This window comes from Chiloscyllium punctatum, chromosome 19, assembly GCF_047496795.1.
Source record: "Chiloscyllium punctatum isolate Juve2018m chromosome 19, sChiPun1.3, whole genome shotgun sequence".
In the NCBI taxonomy this organism is placed as follows: domain Eukaryota; kingdom Metazoa; phylum Chordata; class Chondrichthyes; order Orectolobiformes; family Hemiscylliidae; genus Chiloscyllium; species Chiloscyllium punctatum.
Genome location: NC_092757.1, coordinates 88,410,978 through 88,435,997, shown reverse-complemented (window position 1 = coordinate 88,435,997; position 25,020 = coordinate 88,410,978). Strand labels below are relative to the sequence as shown.

Genomic DNA, 25,020 nt, shown 5'->3' with positions numbered 1-25,020 from the left:
TCCTCATATGCTAGACCTGTCATTCCAGGGATCATCCGTGTGAATCTCCGCTGGACACGTTCCAGTGCCAGTATGTCCTTCCTGAGGTGTGGGGACCAAAACTGGACACAGTACTCCAAAAGGGGCCTAACCAGAGCTTTATAAAGTCTTAGTAGTACATCTCTGCTTTTATATTCCAACCCTCTTGAGATAAGAGACAACATTGCATTCGCTTTCTTAATCACTGACTCAACCTGCATGTTTACCTTTAGAGAATCCTCGACTAGCACTCCCAGATCCCTTTGTGCTTTGGCTTTATTAATTTTCTCACCATTTAGAAAGTAGTCCATGCTTTTATTCTTTTTGCCAAAGTGCAAGACCTCGCACTTGCTCACGTTAAATTCCATCAGCCATTTCCTGGACCACTCTCCCAACCTGTCTAGATCCTTCTGTAGCCTCCCCACTTCCTCAGTACTACCTGCCTGTCCACCTGACTTCGTATCATCGGCAAACTTCGCTAGAATGCCACCGGTTCCCTCATCCAAATCATTAATATATAATGCGAACTAATGGTGATGAGAAGGTCCAGTAAGGGGTGGGAAGTGTCTGGGATGGCCCAGATGAACTTGAAGTCGCATGGAAGGTGTTTGTGAAGTTGATGAACTGTTCAACCTCCTTGTGGAAGCACGAGGTAGCGACGGTATAGTCATCGATGGGGCAGGGAAAAGGTGGATAATGGTGTCAGCATAGCTGCAGAAGATAGACAGTTCCAAGTACCCGACCAAGAGACAGGCATAGCTGGAACCCATGTAGGTGCCCCTGGCTACCCCTTTGTTTTGGAGGAAGTGAGAGGATTCGTAGGAGAAATATTTGAGGATGACGACCAGTTCAGCCAGTTGAATGACAGTGTCAGCGGAAGGGACTTATTGGATCGGCGTGAGAGCCTGAAATGGAGGGCTTGAAGGCTTTCATCGTGGCAGAGAAATGTGTATAGGGACTGGATGTTCATGGTGAAGATAAGGCGTTGGGGGCCAAGGAAACAAAAGTCATGGAGGAGGTGGAGAATGTGGGTGGTGTCGCAATCGTAGGTGGGGAGTTCCTGGACTAAGTGGGAAGAGGACGACGTCAAGATATGTAGAGATGGGTTCAGTGGGACAGGAACAGTCTGAGACAATGAGTCAACCGGAGCAGTCAGGTTTGTGAATTTTAGGTAGGAGGTAGAATCGGGCGGTGTGGGTTTCCTGGACTATGAGGTTGGAGGCTGTGGATGGGAAATCCCCAGAGGTTATGAGGTTGTGGATGGTCTGGGAGATGATGGTTTGGTGATGGGTGGTGAGGTCGTGGTCGAGGGGGCAGTAGGAGGAGGTGTCCGCTAGTTGGTGCCTGGCTTCAGCTGTATAGAGATTGATGTGTCAAACTACCACAGTGCCCCTCTTGTCTGCTGTTTTGATGGTGATGTTGGGGTTGGAGTGGAGGGAGCGAAGGGCTGCACATTGTGAAGGTGAGTGGTTAGAGTGGGTGAGAGGCATGGACAGGTGAGGGGGCTATGTCACATCAGCAGTTGAAAATGAAAAGATCGAGGGATCAATGAATTTAGAGAGAAAGCAGGAACAGGTATTGAGTTGGATGGTCAGCCATGATCATATTGAATGGCAGTGCAGGCTCAAATGTCCTATTCCTGCTCCTAGTTTACATACTACCATGTTGTATATCAGCAATATGATGGCAGTTTTTGATACAGTAGAGTTTATTTCACTGCCAACTGATTCAGTACTGTTGCAATGGTATAACTGTTGTACATCAGCAATATGATTGCAGTTTTTGATACAGTAGAGTTTATTTCACTGCCATCTGTTGCAATGGTATAACTGTTTAAACATACAATATAATACAAGCAAAATGTGATAATAAAGTGGTTATCCCCAGACAATTCATTAAAGTAGCACTTAGAGGCATATAGTCATAGAGATGTACAGAACAGAATCAGACTCTTTGGTCCAACTCATTCAAGCCAACCAGATATACCAACCTAATCTAATCCCACTTGCCAGCACCCAGCCCATATCCCTGCAAACAGTTCCTTTTCATACCCATCCAGATGCCTTTAAAATGGTGCAATTGCACTAACCTCCACCACTTCCTCTGGCAGCTCATTCCATACATGCACCACCCTCTGCGTGAAAAGATTGCCCCTTAGGTCTCTTTTATATCTTTCCTCTTTCACCCTAAACCTATGCCCTCTAGTTCTAGACTCCCCCACACCAGGGGAAAGACCGTGTATATTTATCCTATCCATGCTCCTCATGATTTTATAAATCTCTATGAGACGACCCCTCCGCCTTCGATGCTTCAAGAAAAACAGCCCCAGCCTACTCGACCTCTCCCTATAGCTCAAATCTTCCAACCTTGCCAACATCCTTGTAAATCTTTTCTGAGCCCTTTCAAGTTTTACAACATCCTTCCAATAGGAAAGAGACCAGAACTGCACACAATATTCCAACAGTGGCCTAACCTATGTCCTGTACGACCACAACATGACCTCCCAATACATGTACTCAATACTCTGACCAATAAAGGAAAGCATACCAAACGCCTGCTTCACTATCCTATCTACTGGTGACTCTACTTTCAAGGAGATATGAACCTGCACTCCAAGGTCTCTTTGTTCAGCAACACTCCCCAGAACCTTACCATTAAGTGTATCAGTCCTGCTCTCATTTGGGTTCCCAAAATGCACCACCTCATATTTATCTGAATTAAACTCCATCTCCCACTTCTCAGCCCATTGGCCTATCTGATCAAGATCCTGTTGTATTCTGAGGTAACCTTCTTCGCTGTCCACTACACCTCCAATTTTGGTGTCATCTGCAAACTTATTAACTATACCTCTTATGCTCACATCCAAATCATTTATATAAATGACGAAAAGTAGTGGACCCAACACTGATCCCTGTGACACACCATTGGTCACAGGCCTCCAGTCAGAAAAATAACCCTCCACCACTATCCTCTGTCTTCTACCTTCGAGCCAGTTCTGTATCCAAATGGCTAGTTCTCCTTGTATTCCATGAAATCTAACCTTGCTAACCAGTCTCCCATGGAAAACCTTGTCGAATGCCTTACTGAAGTCCATATAGATCATGTTTACTGCTCTGCCCTCATCAATCCTCTTTGTTATTTCTTCAAAAAACTCAATCAAATTCGTGAGACATGATTTCCCATGCACAAAGCCATGTTGACTATCCCTAATTAGTCCTTGCCTTTCCAAAAACATGTACATCCTGTCCCTCAGGATTCCCTCCAACACCCTGCCAACTACCGACATCAGGGTCACCAGTCTATAGTTCTCTTGCTTGTCCCTACCACTTTTCTTAAATAGTGGCACCGCATTAACCAACCTCCAGTCTTCCAGCACCTCACCTGTGACTATCGATGATACAAATATTTCAGCAAGGGGCCCAGCAATCACCTACCTAGCTTTCCACAGAGTTCTAGAGTACACCTGATCAGGTATGGGGATTTATCCATTTAAAACAAGCCACACCGAGATTCCAGAAGTCATGTGTTTATGACTGACCTGTGAACTGAACTGGTTTAAAAGAGACCAATCAGCTAATTTATAATTAATACAGATGCATTTTATTGTTGACTGCAGGTAAGATAAAGTTCTAAAGTCAATGAATACACTCCAATCACTAACTGTTAGGATGACTTAGCGATCTAATTACTCCATTGTCAAAGCCTACTAACACTTTCTATCTAGTCAAGTGAGGTCATTACAGCCACAAGTTCATATTTTTCCAAACTGGCTCCAGAGTGAGTAATTCTGTGCCCTCATCTTTCCCTGTCCATATAACCTGCTTCTACACTACAGCCATCGCCCATTCATCAATGAACAACATTCATTGTTCCTCTGCGTAAAGCCTTTTAGATAACAACCACCTTGTTCCCATTGTTTGCAGCTGTACTTTCAACCCCATGGTCCTTCCCTAGACCCCTTTGAAGCAGATGTACGGGGCATTGATGTCAATTGTATTATTCATTTTGCAGCCAGCTAATCCAGAACCAACCAAGATTAAAGCAACAGTTTTTCATGTCTGTATAGTTTCAGATTTGGACGTGTCCAATTTCAGATCAAACTACTGGGAAGCTGTATAATTTAAAAGATTGCAAATGACTAACAACTGGTAAAATTAATAACTGTGGGTTTTCTATCATCTTTATTTGAAGTGAAGCACACTCCATAGGCAAATAAAGATTTTGGGAAAGAAGTAGGAATGTGATTTCAGACCAGGTTGTCCTATGGTAGAATAACAATAGTGCAAACTCGATGGGCAAAATCGACTTTTTTTGCAATGTAATATTTTACAATACTACGACTGCTGTTTGGTGCACAGATTATTAAGCAACTTTAGGTGTGAAGACATACAAAGACATTTAAAGTGACAGCACAATTCTAATTCCATGTCTTTTTAGCAAAAAGGTCCAAGCCTCTTCTTAATACAGAATCCTCAAATACAAGATTCCCACCTTTCTTTAGGACTTTTTTCACTTTGGTGTGGTTGCCCTCTCTAACAAACTGATGCAACTGCGACCCTGATGTATCAGCTTTCATTGAACCAAGTTGTACAGGACAGGGAATAGGGAGTGGTACCAGGTGAGACATCCTAAGAGAAGTCAAACAAAAAGTAGAATTAATTTGCAGTCAATGACTGACATTTCTTTCTATACTGTATTAAGGAGAAAAAAAATCATTTTGCTTTATAAATGTCTTTCATATTAACAATAGATTTTTGAAACATCTTCATGTAAGAAGTTCTATCAGAAACAGAAGCCGATGCTAGACAAATTGTTAATTCCAGATCTAAGACTGACAACTTTTTGTTAAACAAAAGAATTGAGATTTGGGGCAAAGGCTCAGGTGGAGTCAGGTTATGGATAAGCCAAGATATCACTAAATGGGCAAACACAGTAAATGAAGATAAATGATCTCCTCCTGTTCCTATCTGTTTCATCAGAATCACAACAAAAGAGACGGAAGTAGAAAAGAATTAAGGCATTACAAACAGGTCTGAGGCCTTAGAGTGAAGTGAGAACCATAAAAAAGATAAAGCAGAGAGAAGGAGATTGAAATCAAAGGAAAAAAATGAAAAGTACAAACATTAACTTCACAAGGTCAAACTAAAGCTAAGTGGACTGGAAAAAGGCTAAGTCACTGGAAAAAGGACAGGAACAAAAGGACAGGAAGAATGAAATTCAGTGACCAATAGTTTGGGCATATGGGACTGCACACAGAAGAAATGGAATAGTTTAGTAATAGGGCAATGGGCAAGCGAAGAGGCAGTAGTACTGTGGACCTGGCCAGACTCCCACCAAAACATTTCAAGAAATCAGCCCAGACCCTAATTTTGCTCGTTGTTTTAAGCAGGTGTAAAATGCATATTCCAGAAGTGATGTAGCTAGCCCAACCACTTAGTTTTAAACGAAACAGAATTTATTTGCTAGATTAACGAATGAAACACAAACAAATGAGAACAAAATAGAATAACATAACCTATCCAAAAACCCAACAGATTATCTCAACTTAATGATGCTGTTCCAAATTCCTACAACAATCCCCATAAATATCCATTGGCAAAAAAGGAAAAGGCAAACACGGGATCTTACAGGAGAGAGAGAAATGGCAGGGGGATTCAGCATGGAACATCTTCTAAGTAGCTGTTTCCTGGACCAGAAGCTTCAAATTGACAATTGCTTTCAGTGAACAGCCAGACTGCTAAAAGAACCAAACCAAACCAAAGAAAAGCTGAGCTGGGAGCACTGGTCACTCCCCTTTCATTGTGCAGAGAAACCTTGTTTATCCGAACGAGATGGGAAGGCACTATTTCGTTCAGATAATTGATTACTTGACTAATTGATTTCCTCTGCGGCTTGGAGTTTTCTGTGAAGTCTGCTTCCCGTTCAGGAGACTAGGCAGCAGCACACTGCACATGAGACCCTGACCCCTGCTCTCCTCCAACCCCGTCCGCTCCCACCCGCTCCCCCACCCACCCCCAACCTGCACCCCCGTCCATTCGCACCCTCCATCCAACCCCTATCTGCACTCGCCCCACCCACCCCCTGGCCAACAACCCCTCAGGGGCAGCCGGACTATACACCAACAGTAATTGTGGGGTAAGTCTCCAAATAGTGCGTGTGCGTGTGCACACACACACACACACACACAACATTTTGACAGGTTCCACCTTTGCCCTATCCAGGACAATGTTGGAGAGATTATCTGGGGATTGGGGGAGGTTTAGGGTTCACCCCTATGTAGAACACCAGGGAAAGTGTTGGGGGGGGTGGAGAGAGAGAGGACAGGAGGTCAGTCATTTAGAGACGGTGCCTAGACTGTCTAGGACTGTTCTAGGCATCACTTCAATGACATAAGTTCATTTTTAATCATTGTACCTGTAAACAAAAGACGTAATCAGGATTGAAACAGCTCTTTGACGTAATGTTTCTATCGCAACCTTGAGATCCCCTTCAGATAATCCGATATTCAGATAATTGATATTCAGGATAATTGAGGTTCCTCTGTATAAGTATTTTTTTTAACTTGAAAGCGTTTTTCCAAAGGCAGTATCTGTTAGGTGTAACCAAATTGGCCCTAAAACCCTTCAAACCTAGGACAGCATAACCTTGTTAAAGGTGCAGCATCATCACAGTAGGAAAAGTGGGGAACCACTGACACAAAAATTGAAATAGAGTACATAGTGGAGATTTTGATTGGTCTCGGAGCTAAGTACCCACAACTGAGTCAAACCTACCACAAAAGCTAAAATATAACAGCAGGAACCTTAGAAAAAAACTGAATCTTTTGAATACGTATCTAGCCAGCTGAACTTAATTAAGGAAATAATGGGTTCAACAAATACAATTATTCCACTCTAGAATATGGTAATCCCACTTGAGCATTTATTGTAATCTGATTAGTAGGCTTTTCTCTCCTGAGCGTCAGAGGATGAGGGGTGACCTTATAGAGGTTTATAAAATCATGAGGGGCATGTTTGGGTGAATAGACAAAGTTTTTTCCCTAGGGTAGGAAAGTTCAAAACCAGAGGTCATAGGTTTAAGGTGAGAGGGGAGAGAGTAAAAAGGGACCTAAGGGGCAACTTTCCACACAGAGGATGATGTGTGTAGAGAATGGGTTGCCAGAGGAAGTGGTGGAGGCTGGTTCAATTACAAACTTTAGAAAGCATTTGGATGGATACATGAATAGGAATTGTTTAGAGGTGTATGGGACAAAGGCTGGCAAATGGGACTCGATCAGTTCAGGAAATCTGGTCGGCATGAACAAGTTGGGCCGAGGGGTCTGTTTCCATGCTGAATAACCCTACGATTAAAACCCTAATCTCATCAATTTAAGCAATAGATTGATGAAGCTTCTAAATGGAAATGCTAACTTTCAAATGGGACCTTAAACTGAAGTTCCATCATCACTCTCAGGTGAACTGTTCTTATAAAGAGATTCCCAGATATTCTGGCCAATATTTATCTTTCAATCAGAAATCAGAAAAAAATTATCTGGACACTGTCAGATTGTTGTTTATGAAAACATGTGCACAAATTGATGATCATATTCCCTACATTTACAATAGTGATTCACTTCAAAAGTACTCATTTGGCTATAAAGTGTTTTAAAACATCCTGTGAGGGTGGAAGGCACTAAAGAAATTAAAGTTTGTTATTCCTTTTACTTCTTCATTTATTTTCGTTCTTTAACATTGATGGTGTAAGGTAAAATCAACCAAATGGTAGGGCAATATGTTTAACCTCAGTGATGGGAAAGCAGTTAGAAATTATAATCTGGGACAAAAATGAATAAATCACTTGGACAAATGTAACTCAATTAAGGAAAGCCAATAAGAATTTTTATGGCAAAATTTAATTTAGCTATCTGTAAAATTGAGTTTTTTGATGAGGAAACACAGAGTGGTGATGAGGATAACTGAGTGGTGGAACAAACTTCCAATAGATGTTTGGTAAAGATCACATATCAAGTTTGTTGGATGGCATGGTGGCTCAGTGGTTAACACTGCTGCCTCACAGCACCAGGGATCTTGGGTTCAACTCCAGTCTCAAGGGACTGTCTGTGTGAGTTTGCACATTCTCCCCCTGTCCGTGTGGGTTTCCTCCAGGTGCTCTGGTTTCTTCCCACAATCCAAAGATGTGCAGGTAAGGTGAACTGGCCATGCGAAATTGCCCACAGTGTTCAAGAATGTGCAGATTGGTCATTAGTCAGGGCTAAATGTAGGGCAATAGGGGTAGTGGAATGGGTTTAGTTGGGATACTCTTCGGAGGGTTGGTGGGACTTGTTGGGCTGAAGGTCCTGTTTCTACACTGTAGGGATTCTATGGAGTTACAATCCATGGAACAGTGTGGATGGCTAAGTGACAGGAAACGGAGTCATGGTGAATGATTATTTTTCAACTGGAAGAAGGTAACAAGTGGCGTTCCCCAGTTGTAAGTATTGGGATTGCTGCTTCTCTTGATCTAATTATTGAACGATTTGGATGTGCAGATCTGTGAATGATACAAAAATTTGGAGTATTGTGACCTATGGGGAGGAGAATAACAGACTTCAAGAGGACATTGACAGGTTAGTGGAATGCGCAGACAGAAAATTAATGCAGCAAAGTGCTAAGTTATTTATTTTGGTAAGAAGAACAAATATAGGTAATATAAAAGAGAGGATGCAATTCTAAAAAAGTGCAGAAACAAAGGGACCTGAGGGTATATGATTGCACAAATGATTGTAAGTGGCAGGGCAGCTGAGAATCTGATTAAAAGGTATTTATTAAGGTAAGAAATTAAAGAATTTATAATTAGAAAAATACAGTACAAAAGTAAGAAAATTATAATGAATTGGTATAAAACAATATTTCAGCCTCAGCTAGAAAACTGTGTCCAATTTTGAGCACAACACTTCAGGAAGGACGTGAAGGCTTTATAAAAGTGTATGGAAATGAGGTTCAAGAATAATTTCAGAAATGAGGGGTTTCTACTTTAAGGATAAGTAGGAAAAACTGGGGTTGTTCTCCTGAGAGAAAAGATTCAAAGGAGAGGGAACTGGGCAAACTATAAATAGAGTTTGGAAGTGTTGAGAACCACAGGATACTTAGTTAAGGTGGTGTACAAAAGAAAGCGTACTGTGAGGAAAACATTTAGGGCAACATCTTCCTAATTAGTGACAGTTCTCACTCACAACCTAAATAACCTGGCATCTTATATCACTAAACATGAATATACATATGAACATACAAATTAGGCACAGGAAAAGGCCATTTGGTCCATTGTGCCTGTTCCACCATTTAATAAGATCATGGCTGATCTGACTGTGACCTCAACTCTGCATTCTCATCTAGCTACTTAACTCTCCCCACCTCTTGATTCACATGGCTATCAAGAACTTAACTCTGTCCTAAAAACATTCAATGACCTGGCAAGAAATAAATAGCATTTTTTTATACAACCCCAACTTAGAGACTGCTGCCTCTCTCTAGTATATTCTGCCACTGTTAGTACTGCCTCCACCTTCTGAAGTCCTCTGCATACTCTACTGCAGAGAGTTTCCACCTCTACACTTCCTTCCCCATCCCAACCAGGCCTCTCAGTATTCTATAAGGTTCAATGAGATCCCATCCCCCTCATCCTTTTAAACTCCATCGAGTTCAGACCCAGAGTTCTCCGCATTGACAAGCCCCTCATTCCTGGGATCTTTCTTGTAAACCGCATTGGCTTTTTTCCATCCATCCCTTTGGTGTGTCTCTCAACCCTCACAGGTCTTTCTTCCCATCTCTTACAATAACTCTAACTCCCAAATTAATTGCGCCATCACTCTCTCCCTGTCTCTGTGCTCTATACACATGTCTCAGTACCTGTCATGGACCTTTGCCCTCACTTCACCCGTCTCACCTGCAGATCTCTCTGTGCCGGGAACTCCCTCTCTCTCTGCCAGGAATCTCCTTGCCTTTACCTACATGGTCATCACTCAGCCCACCCCAGGTCTCTCCCCTTCGGTGACCACCCAGCAATTCCCTCACCTTATAACGAGCCCAGGACTGCACCCCAAGTCTCCCTGCGCTCCCTCACAATCCCCAGGTCCCACTCCACCCGAGGCCCAGCAGGATTCACCCCACCTGTCATCAGATTCCCCTTCAGGTCTCACAGCACACGCCACCTCCCGTGTTTCTCCTCACCCATCCTAACTGCCTTATGGATCCCAACCCCATAAGATCGTATACTGCTCCAAATCACCTCCAGGGTTTCTAAACCCTCTCCTCCCCTGGTTTCTATCCAACATCCTCACGTTTCCAACTCTTCTCCTCTCCTGTTTTCTATCCCACATCCCCACATTTCTAACCCCTCTCCGCCCCTGGTCTCTATCCCACATCCCACGTTTCTACTCCTAAGGGCTACCTCCTGGACATCTCCCCGGGTTTACCTCTCCACCCCGGACTATCCCCAGGAAGTCTTCACTACCCCTCCAACCCCCACCTCGGACCATTTCCTCGATCTTTCCATTTCCCCGTCCCCAGGACAACACACGGCCACAGGACCACCACCGGGTCAACCTCACCCTTCTGCCTCAGGGTCCAAACCAGGATCTCTCCACTCCCTTACTCAGCATTCCTGATCTTCCCTCTCTGATCTGCATCCCACCACCACTCCCCCAAACCCGTCTTCCTCTGCCTCCCTAGGTTCTTTTCCTTCTCTGTGACCACTCCAGTTTCCTTCTTGGAGTCTCTCCCCCTGGATCTGTTCTATCCCCAGCCTCACCACTGCCCAGTATCTCTCCACCCCCATCCCCACGTCCCCCCACTCATCCCCTCCCCCCTAAGAAGGATCTCTACCCCCACTCTTCGATCGCTACCCCTACCCCATGGACCACCCACCTCCGATCTCTTCCTCCAACCCCAACCTCCTTGATCTCTTCCCCCATCCCCAATCTCTCTCCCAACCTATCTGTCCCACCATCCCCCCTCCAAATCTCTCCCCAACCCCCAATCTCCCCATCTCTCCCCATCCCCTGATCTCCCCCAACGTCCAATCTCTCCCAAACCCTTGATATCTCCTTCATGCTCCACCTCCCCATTCCCTATCTCTCCCCATCCCTTCCCCACCCCCCCAATCACTCCCCCACCTCCCCAATCTCTCTCCCACCACCTCCCAATCTCTCCCCATCCCCACTCTCCCCCACTGCCCCAATTTTCCCCCTACCCCCTGATCTCTCTCACACTTCCTGGATCTCTCTCCTAATCGCCACTCTCTCACCCCCTCCTCGATCTCTTTCCCAACCCCTCAAACTCTTCCCCAACCCCACCATCTCTCCTCCACTCCACCATCTCTCCCCACCCAACATCTCTCCCCCCACCTCATCATCTCTCCCCCACCACACCATCTCTCCCCACCCCGCTGTCTCTCCCCCACCTTGCAGTCTCTCCCCAACCTTGCTGTCTCTCCCCCACCCCACCATCTTTCCCCCCCACCCCGCTGTCTCTCCCCACCCCACCATCTCTCCCCAACCCCGGTCTCTCCCCCACCCCACCATCTCTCCCCCCCCCCACCCCACCATCTCTCCCCCCCATCCCGCTGTCTCTCCTCCACCTCACCATCTTTCCCCCCACCCCACTGTCTCTCCCCCACCCCACCATCTCTCCCACCACCCCGCTGTCTCTCCCCCACCCCACCGTCTCTCCCCCCACCCCGCTCTCTCCTCCACCCCACCACCTCTCCCCCAACCCACCATCTCTCCCCCCACCCCGCTGTCTCTCCCCCACCCCACCATCTCTCCCCCACCCCACCATCTCTCCCCCACCCCGCTGTCTCTCCCCCACCCCGCTGTCTCTCCCCCACCCCACCATCTCTCCCCCACCCCACCATCTCTCCCCCACCCCACTGGCTCTCCCCCACCCTACTATCTCTCTCCACCACCCCACCATCTCTCCCCCCACCCCGCTGTCTCTCCCCCACCCCACCATCTCTCCCCCCACCCCGCTGTCTCTCCCCCACCCCACCGTCTCTCCCCCACCCCGCTGTCTCTCCCCCACCCCGCTGTCTCTCCCCCACCCCACCATCTCTCCCCCCACCCCACTGGCTCTCCCCCACCCTACTATCTCTCTCCACCACCCCACCATCTCTCCCCCCGCTATTTCTCCACCCACTCCGCTGTCTCTCCCCACCCCACCATCTCTACCCCCCATCCCGCTGTCTCCCCCCATCCCGCTGTCTCTCCCCCACCCCCACCATCTCTCTCCCCCACTATCTCTCTCCCCCGGGCTCGGCGCCATGTTTTGATTCTCTCTAACGGACAGTTTGTGAATTCGCGGTTTCTGGGGGTTTTTTTTAACAGAATCGGTAGGATGTCGATTGACTGATCTTACCTTTTACACTGCAGTGGCCGTTTCGGGGGTTTTTAGTAAAGTCTGTCGGGTTTTTTGGGGGATCTTCTTTGTGTAAAATTGGTCGTCGACGCCGCTGGTAGGCGGCACGCGGTCCGTGCACTATGGCGGCGGCGCGGGGTCAGCGCGGGGTCGAAAGGCGATCCATCTGCCTGCAGACGCTGTCCCAATACAAGCTGCTGAATTAACCTGAGGGTAGGCGAAATGATGCGCCTTCTCCCTTCTCTTCGTTCTTACTGTAATCATTGTAATATTTCAGATGCCAGTTTGACCTGGGAGACAGCTCACATCCTGGCTGCCCAAAGTCTGTCCATCATCTACAAGGCACAACTCAGGAGTGTGATGGAATACACTCCTGAGTTGCCTGGATGGTGCAGCTCCAACACCACTCAAGAAGCTGGACACCATCCAAGACAAAGTAACCTGCTTAATTGGCACCACATTCAGAACTATCCATTCCCTCCACCACCAACACTCAGTAGTAGCAGTGTATCCTACCTACAAGATGCACTGCAGATATTTTCCAAGATTCCTTGAATAGTTGATCCAAAACTCACAACCACTCATATCTAGAAGGACAAGGGCAGCAAATACATGAAAACACCACCACATGCAAGTTCCCCACCAAGCCACTCACCATCCTGACTTGGAAATACATCACAGTTCCTTCATTGCTGCTGGAACTTCTTTGTGGGTCAACTAATCGCAAATTACAGCAGTTCAAGAATGGGACTCACCACTAACTTCTGAAGGACAATTAGTGTTAGGCAATGAATGCTGGCCTAACTAGCAATGCCTACATTCCACAAATACTTTTTAAAAATCCTGTATAAGTCCTTTTCCATTGATATTCAACTTGCTTTCTGCTGTGAGAAATAGATATCAGGACAGGATAGTCAGATTGTGTATCTTTTCTCTTGAGAGGAGGAAAGTAGGCTGAGGGGTAATGTAAAAGAAGTCTTTAAAATACGAAAGGTTTTGACAGTGTGGATACAGAGACCGCATTTCCCTCTTGTAGGGAAGAGAATAACTAGAGGACATCAAAATAAGTTAAACACCAATAAATGCTACAGGGGATTCAGAACATCTTTGCCCAGAAAGTGTAAGAATGTAGAAATTGCTACCACAGGGAGTGGTTGAAGCAACTAGTATGAGTGCATTTAAGAGGAAAATAGATAAGTACATGAGGGAGAAAGAAATGCACAGCTACAATGATGTATTAGGAACAGGAACAATAATAGGACACTTGGGTACATCATAGTTGAGAGTTAAGAAATATCTCCTTAAGAAATATTTGCCTTTTAACATATTTACTTGTTCCACTTTAGTCAACATTTTTTTCATAACCATATAGTTGACCTTATTTAAGTTTCAGACCCAAATTGCTCACCCTCAAACTGGGTGCTCAATTCTATCATGCCCCCATATGTTACAAATTGCTTCAAGACTAATTAATTACTGTTAAGAATGTTGTTTCAGTTTACTATAGAGGAAACTGTGCATGAGGTCCCACAAATAAAAGTAGTTAGACAATGGCCAAATAATTATTTTGTGTCATAATGGATGAAGGATAAATGTTCTCAATAAACTGCTTGTTATTTTTCAAATGGTATTACAGTGTTGACAGTATATTTGGAAGGCAGATAGACCCTAAGTTTATCATCTCATGAACACAATAGATTGGTTCCAGGAATGAAAGGGTTGCCCTATCAGGAGACGTTGAATATATTGAGCCTATTCTTTCTGGAATTTACAAGATCTGCATTCCATAAAGAACATTCCTTCTGCGACTCTTTTGACAGGTCCACAACCCCCTCCCCCACCAACCCACCCTCCCCTCCCAGCACTTTCCCCTGCCACTGCAAGAATTGCAAAACCTGTGCCCACACCTCCCCCCTCACTTCTATCCAAGGCCCCAAAGGAGACTTCCACATCCATCAGAAATTTACCTGTGCTTCCACACATGTCATTTACTGTATCCGTTGCTCCCAATGTGGTCTCCTCTACATTGACATGCAGAAAGTTTCAGAGAACATCTCCAGGACATCGTATGAAGCAGTCCCTCAGCCCTGTGGCTGAATACTTTAACTCCCACACCCACTCTGCCAAGGACATGCAGGTGCTGGGTCTCGTCCATCACCAAATTCTAACCATCTGACGCCTAGAGGAAGAACGCCTCATCTTCTGCCTTGGAACCCTCCAACCACACATGATCAATGTAGATTTCACCAGTTTCCTCATTTGTCCTCCCCTCCACCTTATCCCAGATCCAACCTTCCAACTCGACACCGCCCTCATGACTTGTCCTACCTATCCATCTTCTTTCCCACCTATCTGCTCCACCCTCCTCTCTAACCTATCACCACTAGCCCCACCTTCATCTACCTATCGTACCCCCAGCCCCACCCCCTTCCCGTTTATCTCACCATCCCCTTGGCTCATAACTCTCATTCCTGATGAAGGGCTTATGCCCAAAATGTTGATTCTCCTGCTCCTCAGATGCTGCTCAACCTGCTGTGTTTTTCCAGCATCACACTCTCAAGAATGAAAGGTGATCTAGTGAAATACACAAAATTCTGAAGGAGCTTGACTGAGCAGACATAGTGATTGCATACACACACACACGTGTGTACACATATACACATACACACACCACCACCACTTGAGAAATCTAGAACATAAGCCACAATCATATTGAATGGTTGAACAGCTGGAGAGGCCAAATAGTCAAAGCCTGCTCCTATTTCTTACATCCTTACGTTCATTCCAACAATTCCTTCCAGTATTGTATTGAAATGTCAATATAGATTATGCATTCTGAATTAGGCTCAAAAGTGCGAACAATAAGCCAAGCTGACAGCATGAATATTGATAATTATATCAATTTCTTTTTTTTAATAAGCATTTTTATTGAAAAGAAAAGGAAACTTTTAAACATTTTTTACAAAATTACGAAGTAATACAAACAAGCATAAATACTAATATACAATTAAATACATATAAAAAAAGAAATAAATAATAACCAAAACACAAAAATAAAGAGGGGAAAAAACCAAACTAACTACTAATCTATCCTACAAACAACCAAAACATTATATAGAATATCATACATTACTAGCAAAAAATAATGGAATAATAAAGTAATTAAGTACATACTCAAAATGGAATAACATCAAGTCATAATAAAACCTATACTTATACGGGATTCCTCCTCCCGGGGGCCCCCGGACCAGCCAGAACCACTACCACAGCCAGACAAGAGCCCTTGACAGTATGACTGAAATATCTGTGTCGATATAGTTCAGAAAGGGCTGCCATATTTTATAGAATAATTCAGTTTTTGGTGCACCATATTTGTGAGGAAGTCAAGGGGGATATATTCCATGATTAACCTGTGTCAATTCGAAAGTCCTGGAGGGCCTTCAGCTACCCAATTCACGAAGATATTTTTCCTTGCACAAAAAGAGAGAATGGAAAATAATTTCCTCCCGTGCACATCCAGGGAGGGCAAATTTGAAAAGCCCAGAAGAAGAGACACTGGATCCAATCTAATCTCTGTTCCCAAGATTTCTGTCAGAGCATTTGCTATCCTTCATTAAGAAAGAATCCATACACCAATGTTGGGGGCCTGTCCCATCGTCCCTAGTCTTAACTTCCATATATACTGCGGCATGATCAGAGATTGCTATATTACCTATTTTACAGGACAATATGGAATTCAAAAGGGTCGAGGGAACAAAGAACATATCAATTCTAGTATGACACTTGTGTAGGTTAGAGTAGAAAGTAAAGTCTCTGCCCTGGGAGTGAAGGCACCTCCACACATCTACTAGCACTAGCTCCTTATTCAGATCTACCAATTGTCTAGATCTAAGAGACATACTCTTGGGTATCCTACCTGTCTCTGAGTCCATAATACAATTAAAATCTCCCCCTATAATTTTATGGTGGGCCCCAAAAGCCATCAACTTGGAGAATGCTTCCATTACAGATTTGAAGGGGTGCTCCAGGTGGCAATAAAGATTCAAGATCCCATACTCCTCTCCATATATTAGGGCTTTGATCAGTATATACCATCCAGATTCATCTTTTATCTGGCTTAAGATTTTGAAAGGAAGATTCTTCCGAATAAGAATGATTACTCCCCTACTTTTTGAACTAAAAGATGAGAAAAAGGCCTGGTCAAATCCACGCTGTTGTAATTTTAAGTGCTCTTTGTCAAGTAGATGTGTCTCCTGTAAGAGCTACATCAACCCTTTCTTTTTTGAAGTTTAATAATATCTTCTTCCTTTTGACTGGTGAATTGCTCCCCTTGACATTCCAGGTGCACCACCTAAGCAAATGGCTAGCCATGATCATCCAGGCAAGCCTGAGACCCCCCAGGAGGAAGAACCCCACCCAAAACACCTTGAATAAAGACAATGGAAAATTCACAAAAGCAAAAATTCTTTAAGACATTTATACCAACACAATTAAAAACTATTCCTAAGTAAAGAAAACAATACAAAACACATTTGAAAGGAGCTTTTCCCCCTTGCTCCCAGGGTGCATAACTACCTGTCAATAACCCCATCATAACCTCTCCTAAATAGAGCCCGCCCTCGACTCAGGCATTTTAAAATGGAGTAGACAAATTTGAGTGTTCTATGAAACCAAAGTTAAAAGTGAGTGACCCACCCCTCCCCCCGCCACACCAATACCTAGGTCCGTTTAGCAAGCATAATACAAAATATAAATATATAAAACTACAAAGATACAACCCCAGCAATTATTAGAAAACTAAGTAAGATGACAAAAAAGGTAGGACAAAACAAACCCCCCTCCCACACAAATCAAATAAGCCGCATGGCCTGTAAAAAGAAAATTACATAATGAATAACAAATAAGCCACCCTCCCCATTTTCCGGAGAAGGTACTGAAAAAAAAGGATGGAGAAGGAATAAAGGGTATTCCGGGGAGGCAAAATAAAATCATTATCTATATGGTTTACGTCTCATAGTCTATTTAAGACAGCCCAAGAATTCTTTAGTCTTCTCCGGTGATCCAAAGTTGTAAACGGATCCTTCGTGGCTGAAGCGTAGTGTTGCCAGGTAACGCAAGGAGTATTGGATATTTAGGTCTGTTAGACACTTCTTTGCCTCATCGAATGCCCTCTTCTTACAGACCACGGCTGGAAAAAAATCCTGGAATAACATTATCCTGGAGCCCTTGCGCATCATAGCCCGTGGATCCTTCCCAGGACTCTAGAAGCTTCCAGGAGCACCTGCTTCTCTCTCTAACATTGGAGTTGGAATAGAACCAGGTGGGGGCGCTGGTCCAACCTGGGCCTGCGTACAGCAGCCCAGTGGGCCCACTCCACCTGTACCTGGCCTGGTCCGGACTCCAACTTTAATATTTGAGGGAGCCATTGCTCCAAAACAGCTGCGATCTGGCCTTCCTCTTCCCGTTCAGGATGACCCAGCAACCGAATATTTTTTCGATGGCCCCGATTGTCAAGGTCATCGATGTGCTCTTCCAAGGTCCGGACTGTTGCTCCAGAGCCCAGACCCAGCCCACGGCCGACTCAGCAGCAGTCTCCGAGGCTGTGGCTCGTTGCTCCGCCCCTCCGACATGCTGTTTGAGTTTTTCAATTTCTCAGTCATGCTTTTGCAGCACAACCGAGAACGACTCCCACCTGGTCCTGGATTCTTCAATGAAGGTGTTGATCTTCTCCTGGAGCTTGCCTCTGCAGGTAAGTCCCCCAAGGTGGCTGCAGACGTCTCTGCTGCTGCTGAAGGGGGTGGGGGAGGGGGTCCCTGCCTGTTGGGAACTGCAGGAATTTTTGCCCTTAGTCATTTTAAGAACAACACCAAACTGTCCAAGTTTGATGTAAAATGACTAACTATGCTGGGCAAAAGCTATTTTGAATTATTTAAAAGGTGTGGTAAAGGCGGGTGCCCCACTTTGCCCGAGTCTTAGGCAGAGCACTACAGACTCAGACTTGCTGGGTCGCCGCCATCTTGAATCTCTATATCAATTTCTTAAAATACATCAAAGAAATAGACAGCGCTTACATTAGTTTGAAAGTTATTTGTATAAATCAGCTAGCCATCAAATAAGCCATTTAACAGAGGCCATTAAAACCAGGACAGAAAGCTCATAAATGTGATCTGAACGCAAATGATTGAAATTATACCAATTGTTAGGATACCAATAAATGGCAAATTATACAAGTCAGAACCCAAAGTGGAACTTTCTTACAGAATCCTACAGTGTAAAAGCAGGCCATTTGGCCCATCAAGTCCACACCAACCCTCTGAAGATCATCCCCCCTACAGCCACCTTCCCTACCCTATCCCTATCCCTGCATTTCCCATGGCTAATCCATTTAGCCTGCTCCATCCCCGGACACTATGAGGGCAAAGTAGTATGGCCAATCCACCTAACCTGCACAACTTTGGACTGTGGAAAGAAGCCTACAGAAACACAGGGAGAAACTCCACACAGACAACTGTTTGTGGATATAATTGAACCTAGGTCCCTCATACTGTGAGGCAGCAGTGCTAACTACTGACACATCATGTCACCCATTGTGACTTGATAAATTATAAGTTTTAATGTTGCTCCTGTTTACTATGATGGTCAGTCACAGAACATGTTTGACAAAAGGTTGCCAAAGGCATTTCCTGAAGCTTTTTTGTACTGATGCTAATGATAACTTAGCAGCACAGGACTGAAACATTGCTAAATTGCAATGACCAAGCAAGGTACTCAGTTCAAGGGCAATTTAAGATGGACAACAGATACTGGTTTCATCAGTGACGGCTATATCCCTTAACTCTTTAAGTTTAAAAGTTAAGTTTAAAAACAACAATATGAAGTGAAAGCTCCTTGCCCTACATCCACATCATAAACAGAAGAAATCAAACTTTAGAAAAGGAGCAACAATTAATGCAGCATGAGAAGAAGATGGTGACTGCTTGGACTATAGTTGGTCTGGAGAGGCCACTTGCCATTTAGCATGTCATTCTAACACCTTGCTATTGCTTCAGTGAGATAGTAACAGATAGTCATATCTGTTATGGTTATAACAGATATTTGTAATAACTAACAGAAATATGTCTGTTAAATAATTTGTTGGGTTTTAGAATTAAACACGAATATTATTATTTCCTCAGGGTGGCAGAAAATACTTTAGTTCATATTATTATTTAGACTTTGCTCAAAAGTGTGACATAGTTGATAATGAATAAGTTCATTTTAGCCCATTTTTGGGAGGCGATGTCAGTCAGATTACTTATGTGCCTTCTCAGGTTGATCTAAAAGATGCCATAGCAGTATTTAAAGAACAGTATTGGAGCCAATCCCGGTGTCTTCACCAATATTGTCTGTCTGTAGGTGTTGCTGAGTTCATATATCCTATGACATTGACTACACTTCAAAAGTATTTAATTGACTGTAAAGTCCTTTGAGATGTCTGCTGGTCATGAAAGGCATTTTATCTATGCAGGTTTATTCTTCCCCTTTCATTTATAACTTTTGATACAACATAAGAAATACTCCAATATTTCTAGCCAATGACTTTAGGTGTACATATGCAATGGCCAATAAAACTTCACAAGCGACAAATTAGAAGAGTCTGCGTTTGGTTCAGTGTTCATAATGTCTGTTGTCAATGCTCAGCTGGTCAGCAAGGATGGCTAATGGATGCTGGCCAGTGGTATAACACCACTGCAACAGAGCTTTCCGAATGCCTCTCACTGCCACATCCTTTGCTAGGGGAATAGAGAATAAGTCAGGTGGTGGGTTTGTAGTTAATTTCAAGGGTACCGCTTGCTTGGATGCTTCAGCACAACAAAGCTGCAAGTTTCATAAAATGACACACTGACAAATTCATTCTACCATCCATCAATGTGTGCTGACTTCAGCAAACCTTTGTTCAGGTGCTTGTCTGTAAAGTTGTGTTTCTGCTTATGTGTGATCACTGATGCATCAGCTGTGAGGCTGGCAATAAACATAGCCTTCAGGTATCTTGATGGATGAAGAATTGTCAGCTCAGGACATCAGAATTTCATAGGTTTGCACCAATAACATGGGATCTTTTATGTTCGCCTGAACCAACAGCACCAGAACTTCATGTTTAATTCTAAAACCAAAGGTTAAAAACTTAAGTACTCCCTCTAAGGCAAGTATGTCCTTCATTAGATCAGGAAACAAAAACTGTACATAGTGCTCTATGTACTGTCCTACATAGGCCTTAATGTAATAAGATTCATTCACTCTAATATTTTGCAGTAAAGGCTAACATGTTCTGCCCCAAAATATGCTTTATTCATAAAATTTGCATGTTATATAACAACCCAAATTTGACATTGCATAAAATGTCATACAGTTAAATTTCTTACAGTACATACAGTCCCTCACATTTGTCATATTGGTTATATTTACAGTATGTACTTAATAGCTCCTGTGAAACATTCAGTTGCACTTACAGTCAAAGGAGAGACAGGGTAGTGAAGAGGAAGGTTTGAGCTACAGGGAGATGCTGAATAGGTTGGGGCTATTTTCCCTGGAGTGATGGAGGCTGAGGGGTGACATTACAGAGGTTTATAAAATCATGAGCGGCATGGATAGGGTGAATAACCACGTCCTTTCCCAGGGTAGGGGAGACCAATACTAGAGGGCAATGGGTTAAAGTGAGAGGGGAAAATATATAAAAGGGATCCAAGAGACATCTTTTTCATGTGAATGGTGGTGCGTGTACGGAATAAGTTGCCAGGGTGGTTAATTACAACTTTTAAAAGGTATCTGGATGGGTACATGAATAGGAAGGGTTTAGAGGGATATGGGCAAAATGCTGGCACATGGGACTAGATTAGGTTAGGATATCTGGTCAGCATGGACGAGTTGGACCAAAGGATCTGTTTCCGTGCTGGACAACTCTATGTCTCTCTTTGTCAAGCATGATTTCCCTTTATTGAATCCATGCCGGTCTGGACTGATTCTGTCACTGCTTTCCAAATGTTTGTCACAGTGTGCATCCCTGGGAACAGCCCGTAGAATGCAGTCGCATGTCCTTGTGCTACTTGGGATGAACCTCACAAAACAACTGGCGGTGTTCTCTTTCCCACTGCCGCCACCTCAAGGGCAATATACAGAGGAGGGCGACACTCTGGGTATGAAGAAAGGATCTGACTGGGAGGGTCTTTCTCACCACTGGCCATACCATGTCTTGAAGTTACCAACTGAGCTACAGTTGGTGAGAAGCATCCCTCTCCCCGACCTTGGGGATGCGCTGTCTCTTTAATGATTTGGAGATGCCAGTGTTGGACTAGGGTGTCCAAAGTTTAAAATCTCATAACACCAGGTTACAGTCCAACAGGTTTAATTGGAAGCACTAGCTTTTGGAGCGCTGCTCCTTCATCAGGTGGTTGCTAGCGCTTCCAATTAAACCTGTTGGACTATAACCTGGTGGTGTGTGACTTTTGATTCTGTCCCTTTAAGACCCTGAAGTGTCTCCAAGAAGCCAGCAGGAGGCTCTGGGAGCTGTTTAACAAGCCTGTTTTTGGCGGGGGATGTTGCAGGAGTGAAGTGGTTGAAGTTCGCGCCGCTGCTTATGAAGGATTTGTTTTTGCTTCGCCAGGTTACTCTCCTGGGGGAAGCGGTACAGGAAATGATAAAGGGAATCACAGGCAGTTTATTCGAGGTCTGCTTGAAGTAAGGCCCCGGGGTTTTCCGGCTGCTGCGGGAGGAGAAGATGCAGAGGGACCTGGGCAGCTTCCCATTCCCACCCGGGATCAGGGTCAAACTGATCAGCTCCGGCTTCCAAAGCGCTGAGGATCTGAGCGGGGTGAGAGCCACGGAACTCAGCAAAGGTAAAAGGATACAGTCAATGACCGTAATGTACCTAAAGGAATGGCCACTAACACTTTCAAACAGGGGCATAAATTACCGTAATAAACCAAAAGCACAAGACCACCGAAACTCGCTAAACTAAGATAAAGTTAAAACTCACACAACACCAGGTTACAGTCCAACAGGTTTATTTGGAAAGACTAGCTTTCGGAGCGCTGCTCCTTCATCAGGTGGTTGTGGTGACTAAGACCATAAGATAGAGAATTTATAGCAAAATATTACAGCATCATGCAATTGAAATGATACATTGAACAAGCCTGAATTGTTAAGGTCAACAAGGTAAAAACAATGACTGCAGATGCTGAAAATCAAATACTGGATTAGTGGTGCTGGAAGAGCACAACAATTCAGGCAGCATCCAACGATAATCCAAACCTGAATTGTTGTCAAGATTAGATTGGTGCTGGAAAAACACAGCAGGTCAGGCAGCATCCGAGGAGCAGGAAAATCAATGCTTCGGGCAAAAGCCCTTCATCAGGAATGATCGACGTTTCGGGCAAAAAAAGTCTTTTGTCTTTTGGAATGGGTTTTGGTTCATTTAATGTGTAGATCCCAGAACTTCTTTGAAGTCTTATGGTCTTATTCTCCACAACCACCTAATGAAGGAGCAGCGCTCCGAAAGCTAGTGCTTCCGAATAAACCTGTTGGACTGTAACCTGGTGTTGTGTGATTTTTAACTTCGTCCACCTCAGTCCAACACTGGCACCTCCTCATCAGAAACTAAGATTCACTGTTCCTGTAAATTGCATAAAACAAGGACAGCATGCTAACGTAAGTCAGCAAGTCAGGGCTATGTGCTACCGTAATGATCATAAATCATGTGGCGGCATGTGGTAGAAAACCTCTTTCCCTCACCTCCATCCAAGGTCCCAAAGGATCCTTCCACATCCAGCAGAGATTTTCCTGCACATCCAAACACCTCATCTACTGTGTTTGTTGCTGTTGATGTGGTCTCCTCTACACTGGGGAGACAGGTTGCCAACTTGTGGAACGTTTCAGAGAACATCTGTGACGCACACACCAAACAATCCTTTGGTGTGGCTGATTACGTCAACTCCCCCTCCCTCTCTACCAAGAACATGCAAGTCCTGGGCCTCCTCCACCGCCAAATCCTAACCACCTGACATCTGGAGGAAGAATGCCTCGTCTTCCACCATGGGACCCTCCAATCACATGGCATCAATGTCGATTTCGCCAGTTTCCTCCTCTCCCCTCCCCCATCTCATCCCAGATTCAATCCTCCAACTCTTGAGCTGACTGTCCTGTCTGTCCATCTTCCTTCCCATCTATCCGCTCCACCTTCCCCTCTGGCCTATCACCAACACCCCCTACCTGCATCTACGTATCGTCATCACAGCTACCTTCCCTCCAACTCCATCCCCTCCTTCTATTCAATCCCCTTCCCCAACCACCCCCCCCCCCCCCTCCCCTCCCAGTAACCTTCAAGACCAGGCAACATCCTGGTAAACCTCTTTTGAACCCTCTCCAGCTTAATAATGTCCTTTCTATAAGAGGACGACCAGAACCGGTCAAAGTACTCCAGCAGGGGACTCACCAACGTCCTATACAACCTCATCATGACTTCCCAACTCCTATGCTCAAAGGATGGAGCTAACCAAGTTCCATACAATTCGAAACCTTAGCTTCACTTTCAGAATTCTGGTGTTAAATAGTCTATTGACCTCCATGGTCTTGTACCTACCTATCTCTGTAATCTCCTCCAGTCCCAAAACTCTCTACAATCAACACTGAAGCATCCCCAATTTTAATCCCTCCAGCCTTTGTTTTCATGCCTTCAGCTGCCATGGCCCTGGGTCTTTGAATACCCTCCCTCTCTACCTCTTTACCTCACTTTCCTTCTTTCAAATACTTACTAAAAGCTATCATTGGGAAAGAAACAGTAAAACTGGTGCATGTTACATATTGGTCTGATGCATCCTGTATATTTAAAATGGAGCTCAGGATACCCCAGTATACCTTCATTCTTTATTTTATTTTTCCCCTGCTTTGACCACACTTTTGATGACCTGCATTAAAATTTCCTTATGTGACTTGTGTAGTGATTGTAAAGAGGTCAGCCAGATTGACCTCATTGAACATATGTTGCCTGATGGGGCTGTTAACCTGATCCAAACAGGGATCCCTGGCTGAAGGATAAAACAGGAGTGTCAGAGGTTCTGTTCACTCTGAGAGCTGCCTCTGAGGGAACTGGATCAGTGGTGAAGGACTCTCCAATTTTTGACTGACTATGAACTGTCTGGATCACACAGTCAGTGTGTTATTACTGTTGTTGGGTATACTACTAAGAAAGAGAGTTTTCTTTTTTTCTCTCCCCCCTATTTCAGGTAGACTTTTTTTAAATAGCAGGAGTGTCAGGGGTTCTGTTCTCTCTGAGAGCTGGTTCTGAGGGAGATGGATCAATGTCAAGGATTCTCCACATGTAAAAAAGGATGTCTTGGTGGCAGGATACCGATCTCTGTGGAGTTATTTCAGATTGGTTTCTTATTTTGTTTGAAAATGCTCCTATGAAGAGCCTTAGAAAATATAAGCTGTGATTACAACAGCAGTAGTTGACTATTACCTTCGGACAGTGAGGACAGGACTCAGTTGAGGTCTTTGGCCTGTGGGAAGGCCGTCAGCCCAATTAGAGGTTCTAGTCCCGATGTGAGAAAATGGGGTTTGTTTAGGCTGTGATGCCCTT

General features: G+C 44.4%; 2 protein-coding genes across 2 annotated transcripts in view; one reads left to right on the top strand and one right to left on the bottom strand.

Annotated features, from left to right (window-relative positions):
- tex14 (testis expressed 14, intercellular bridge forming factor) overlaps window positions 1–17,833 on the bottom strand; it is a 161,038-nt gene extending 143,205 nt beyond the window's left edge. The window contains exons 1-2 of the mRNA XM_072589188.1: window positions 17,706–17,833; window positions 4,510–4,646 (exon numbers count right to left, since the gene is read on the bottom strand). Of these exons, the coding sequence (XP_072445289.1) occupies window positions 4,510–4,646; window positions 17,706–17,833 (265 nt within the window). The remainder of the gene's footprint in view (window positions 1–4,509; window positions 4,647–17,705) is intronic.
- A 4,120-nt stretch (window positions 17,834–21,953) lies between these two features.
- Window positions 21,954–25,020, top strand: part of rad51c (RAD51 paralog C) — a 36,858-nt gene continuing 33,791 nt past the window's right edge. Inside the window, exon 1 of the mRNA XM_072589997.1 lies at window positions 21,954–22,279. Coding sequence (XP_072446098.1) covers window positions 22,162–22,279 — 118 coding nt within the window. The 5' untranslated portion in view covers window positions 21,954–22,161. The remainder of the gene's footprint in view (window positions 22,280–25,020) is intronic.